Source organism: Pinus tabuliformis, chromosome 2_1 (genome assembly GCF_031772625.1).
Source record: "Pinus tabuliformis cultivar Carrire ecotype Pingquan chromosome 2_1, CPIR1, whole genome shotgun sequence".
NCBI classification, from domain to species: Eukaryota; Viridiplantae; Streptophyta; class Pinopsida; order Pinales; family Pinaceae; genus Pinus; species Pinus tabuliformis.
Window position 1 is genome coordinate 406,983,397 of NC_142299.1, and position 6,101 is coordinate 406,989,497.

Consider the following 6,101-nt stretch of genomic DNA (forward strand, 5'->3'; position numbering starts at 1 on the left):
TTGTCCATTGGAAGCTGTGCAAGTTGGACTTTCTATGTTGTAGCCATAGGTTCATAGAATCTACTGCATGAAGTATAGAACCAACCATATGAGGCATGTGATGTATGTAACTACATCAAATGCTTTTAGAAATATCGTCTAGTGCTTCCTACAACTCTTGCAGCTACATGGACTATTTGGTGATAGTGCTATTGTAGCCATTGAGCAACTATCCTCCATAGATATATTTACACATTTCTCCGCTTTCTCTTCTAGATCTAGGATATTTATGAGGGAATCCAGAGTAAATATCAACTTCAAATATGACCCCAAATTCTATACCTCACAGTAAACGATCTACTCTTGAATCTTTATAGACAATTCTATCTGATGGGGAAAATAATCAATGAGGGAGTTAATTTCTTCCGCATTAATCAACAAGGATTTATTTGTAATGGGGATCATGAGATTCTCATCCCACTAAGGGTTTGCATCACACTCAAATCGACCCTAGTGTAGAACTTGTAATGGGGATCGACCCACAGACTAATGGGTGAGCTATCATTCTTAGCTCTGAGATAATTTTTTTCTTTTTTTTTGTCAGGACTTTTGGCTGATTATGATCCTCAGTCAACTCAATATTCCTGGAGCTAGTTTCCATGTAGTAGGCGTTATCATGGAGGGTTGTAATTCTCATGATTTGAAATTCTAGATTTGTTTTATTAGCATTATGGTTTTCATTTTCGATTTTGCCTCTACAAACTTAGGACTTTGTGGAGGTTTGATAGATTTAGGAGTGCTAATTCCATAATCAGAGGTGTCAATATCAGATTTTGGGCTCCTAATTTCTAATTTTAGTATCCTCCTAGGGGTTGCAAGAGTGCTAATTCCATAATCAAAGGTGTCAATATCAGATTTTGGGCTCCTAATTTCTAATTTTAGTATCCTCCTAGGGGTTGCAAGTTGAGTTGTTGATTGCATCAAATTGGAATCAGTTGTTTGAATGCCAATTCATTTGTTTGAATATTTCCTTGATTGAGTGATTATGTTGAATATTTTCGTGAGAAAATTTTGATATATTATATCTAAGAAATCTCTTTCCTTAAGAGAGTTTGTATTTTTCGTGATTTTCAATATCTCCCCCAGTAGAGAAACCCATACCAAAATTTGTGTGGCCTAATTCGCTAAGGAGGTTGAAACCGCAATGTGCAGCTAAGTTAATATGGCCAAAGGAGAATGAGGTGCCACAAAATTCATTTCTTTTGAAGATCCCTAAAAGAAGAGAAGATGTGTAGGGTTACAATAGGTTTAACAATGAGATAAACAAGTGTGGATATCAGAACTGAGATAAACAATTGTGGATATCTGAACTAAGATAAGCAATGTCGATATATGTAAGAAAATGGATTAATAGATTAATTATTACTAGAAATAGTATTAGTCCCTTCCTTCGCAAGGGGTAGTTTTAGCCTCTTTGTCTAACCCCGATTAATTTTTTTTGTTATGTCTTTTGTTAAATTATTAAAACAATTTTATAGAGTTTGAAAAATGTATTTCTCATTTTCCGATTGGCATAGAGCAATTTTATGGGACTTAACAACCCTCGTGGTGTGCATTTTTATTTTCTTCTGTGTCGGTTCTGAACAAATAATTTTAAAATGAAAAAAGACTAATTTTATAAATGGCCATTCCAACGTTGAGTACTCTAACACTAACATTGTATGCTTATTTCTCTACCCAATGATGCTATAACCTCATCCTCACATATTCCAACAATACCTCATCGATTAGCAATGTGGCTAGTCTTATGATGGTGTATGCCATGGAAACTTGCATCCATACAAGTAAAGAGCATATATTTGCTTATTTTTTATACTGCTTTGAATCTTTGTGCTATAAAATTCCTAAATGCAGCTCTTACAACAACGACACCTGCCCTTGCCCCCACTAAAACATATCGGTGCCATGAAAGACAGGAGCTGAGCTAGTTTCAAATTGGAACCGATTGTTTGAATGCTAATTCATTTGTTTGTACGTTTCCTTGATTGATTGATTATGTTGAATTTGTTCTTTGAGTGCCAATTCATTTATTGTATGTTTCCTTGATTGAGTGATTATGTTGAGTTTGTTATTTGAATGCCAATTCATTTGTTTGTATCTTCCCTTGATTGAGTGATTATGTTGAATTTGTCTGTGAGCAACTTTTGATATATATCTAATAAATCTCTTTCCTTAAGAGAGTTTGATTTTTTGTGATTTTTTGAGTTCTTTAATATCTCCGCAACTAGAGAAATCCAAACCAAAATTTGCAAAAAAAGAACTATTTAAGGCATAATTCGCCAAGGAAGTTGAAGCCATAATGTTGAGCTAAGTTGATATAGACTTAAAAATAAAATTTAATTATTTTTTATTATTTTAGTAGTGTAAGTTGCATAGTATAATAGTTTTTTTTTTAAATGTTTATGTACATTTATCATATATTTAATTTATGTAAATGCACTAGTTTGAAACTAAATTTCCTAAAATTACTTCACCATATAAATTAAAATACTCAAACATCTAGATTTACAAAAAAATTATACTATCAAAAAACATATAGTATAGGCAATGAACATTAAAGAAAAAAACAAACAAAATCATCTAAAATTACTTCAAGTTTTAGATTCACATTTAAAAAAATATAATTAGTTAAGAAAGTTGAAGTCACAATGTTGAGCTAAGTTAATTTGGACTTAAAAATATAATTTAGTTATTTTTTATGATTTTTTATTATTTCAATAGTGTGAGTTGCATAGTAAAGTAGTTTTATTTTAATATTTATCATACATTTAATTTATGTAGATGCACTAGCTTGAAACTAAATTTCTTAAACTTGCTTCACTTTATAAATAAAAATACTCAAACACCGAAATAAAATTATACTATAAAAGTAATGTAAAATAAACAATAAACATTAGAAAAAATTCAAACAAAATCATTTAAAATTACTTCAAGTTTTAAATTCACATTTAAAATTAGAAAAATATATAGTTTTATAAAAATAATTAAATAGTAAAAGATTCACTAACCCATTCAATCTATAACAAATAAATCTTTATATTTTAAGTAAGTTAAAATAAAAAATTAATATAAACTAAAATAAAAACAAATTCTAAAAAAAATATAATAAATTCACATTTAAAATTAAAAAAATACATAGTTTTATAAAGATAATATTCACTAAGCCATTCAACCTATAACAAATAAATCTTTAATATAACTAAAATAAAAACGAACTATAAAAAAAAATTATAATATAATGATTGTTCGATTTTTTTATATTAATTGAATAAAAAATTGAATCTATATATATTTATTTTTAAATACCCCATTTTTAAAGTTTTCTTCTGTTTTTTCAACCTATAAAAATAAAAACCTATCATCTCATCCTTATCCAATACCTATCATCTCATTCTTATCCAATGATAATGATAAATACCATCCATTCATAAAATTCGAATGAGATTTTTGCTAATCTCCTTGAGTCAATTTCTTAATATTTTAGATATAACAGTAGATTGTTCGAAACCTTAAACGGTTACTTTGGCCCTCCTGCTTTTTATCATTCACCATTGTTACGGAGACGCCATAAGCTATTAATATAATCCACAAAATATTTAAGTACTCGCTGTCGTAAATAATCACGCTGCGTGATGTTGTATCCAACAGAGGATAAAAGTACAGAAAGACAATTGAAAACCATGTATCATTTATTTTTATTTTTTAATTTGAGTGTGGTTTACGGAGAGATGCAGATATTGGTGACCGCTAACTGCTATGTTTTTGTGGCAATAGTATTTCGGGCATTTCTCTTTTCTTTGTCTTAATGATGGGTTTAACTCTTAGGTTATGGAGGATATTAAATCAGTGACGTTATGTTCACAAAAAAATATAGAGATAACTTCAGACTTACAAATAGATACTCTGGTCCTGAAGCTTAAGTAACAAACAAAAACTTACGTATAGATATTGATGTCCTCAGTCTAAAATAAATCTATATTTATATTTATTGTAAATTTAAAAATATTTCCAAAATATTACTACTTCATGAGCCGAAGAGCCCACTTACTGCTCCACTGATGATTGACTGAACCAAACCAGCTCTTTTACCGCCAGATGTGGATGTGGTGGGACCCACGGATGCAACTCGATGAATACCATGCTCTGAGAGTCCAAAAATGTCATTTTTAGCGCAGCTCGGATCCACGTAAACCTTACACGCCACATCCTCGCACCGATATCTCCAACCACCGCAACGGATGTAACCATCGCAGGCGCTGCAAGTGTATGCTTTCCGCTTTAAATCACCCGTCACAATTTTGAGTTTGTGATTTGCGTGCCCACCGTAGTCGAGTATTTTAGGAAGCGCCATACACAAGGGATGGAGCCTTCTGTTATGCCTTTCAGTTTCGAACACAAAACCTTTAATCACCTCGCAGCAGGCACTGCAGTGATGCCTCAGAAACGTCTTGGAACGAAACTTGATGATCACGTCGCTGCGAAACGGGTGTTGGATGTCGTCAGGGAGGGCGGCGCAGACCTCGTGCAGAGTGAAATTCATACAAGAACCAGAAGAAATCTTACACTTGTAACCCCTGTTGGCTCCGTATTCTTTGCATCCGCTGCATGTGTAAGCCGGAAGACCCTCAAACAGCAAGAGCTCATGCTCATGGCGGTTAGCGTTAAACAATACTTCCTCCCCTACCTTTCCCTCTCCCTCTCCCTCTCCCTGCTTTTCATCATCTCTGGCTGTTCGATTTGAATTCGGCTCCGCCATGAAGGAGGCGCACTCTCAATTAATGACAGACCTATTTTCTTTCTCACTAAATGCGGAAGGTCGACGATATTGGGATCGCTGGGCCAGAATTATGGATTCGGCTCCGCCCTGCAGGAGGCGCAATCTCAATTAATGACAGACATATTTTCTCTTTCAGTAAATGCGAAGGTGGACGATATTGGGATCGCTGGGCCACAATTATGACTGCATCGGCTTATTTATATAAATTCGGGGAAGAGCAGGTTTCAACGCTCGTGCTATATCGCTAATAAACAGCGGTATCAAGTGTGAAATATTTATTAAAATTGACTGATTATAATATAAATCAAGTGAGAGGTTGGTATATGTTAACATCATTGATTGATTCTACTTGTAATAAATGGAGGTCAAAGAATACCAAAATTATTTAGATTCTTTTTCCCCTTCCATGGTTTAAGAAAAAGAGTTAGTTGTATCATGAGTATGTATAATTAACATTGGCAAATATAGAGATTAATTTCAAAAATAAATATGTTAATCAATGTTTTAAAATTTAAATCAAACTTATTACTATTTATTATATATTAATCTTTTAATTAGAGTTTAAAATTACGGTAATCTTTTAAGTTAAAAAATAACAATGTATACAATATTATGAAATTGAGAGCTTTGAATTTACATGAAATTAACTAAATTTCATATATATTAATATGGTATCACTATGAAATATTTGGTAAACCTGAGTGATCATAATCTGCATCACATAAGTAATATTATTGATTCGATTAATACTTATAATAATAAATAGAGCTTAAAGAATAACAAAGTTATTACTTTCCAGAAATCCAAAATATCCAAATTTGTGGAAATCCAAAATCCCCATTAAGATTATTTTTTTTCTTTGGTTGGTTTGGAATAATAAAAATTTAACATGGGAAAACCTCCAGGAGAGGAATTGGTATGGGCAGGGGATATGTGCACTATGCAGGGAAGCGGAGGAGAGCAATTTCCACATATTCCTAAAATGTCCTACGACTGTTCAGGTCTGGAACAATCTTGTTGGTTTTATCGGTTTCCCTTATAATCAATTTGATAGTATTACTCATTGCTTCACGTGGTGGAGCAATCAAAATTCAACATGGCGAAAAAGCCCCCTTATTTTTTTTGGGAGATCTGGAGATGGTGAAACAATATTATTTTTAAAAATTTCTATGAAAATGTTATGCAGGTGTTGGATCGCATTATCAAATGGTACTGTATTGGTACACAACAAGGCATGGGGCCTAAGAAAATCATTCACAAACAAACTGGCCTAAGGATGGTCTAC

General features: G+C 32.5%; 1 protein-coding gene across 1 annotated transcript; it reads right to left on the reverse strand.

Moving 5' to 3' along the window:
- Positions 1–4,063: 4,063 nt before the first annotated feature.
- Positions 4,064–4,795, reverse strand: LOC149200628 (uncharacterized). The gene has a single exon (XM_089401012.1). It carries the CDS (start codon positions 4,793–4,795, stop codon positions 4,064–4,066), a length of 732 nt encoding a protein of 243 aa, XP_089257138.1.
- Positions 4,796–6,101: the final 1,306 nt, after the last annotated feature.

Excerpts from the sequence above, each read along its gene's own strand:
- LOC149200628 (XM_089401012.1), bottom strand. The coding sequence starts at position 4,795 with ATGGCGGAGCCGAATTCAAATCGAACAGCCAGAGATGATGAAAAGCAG.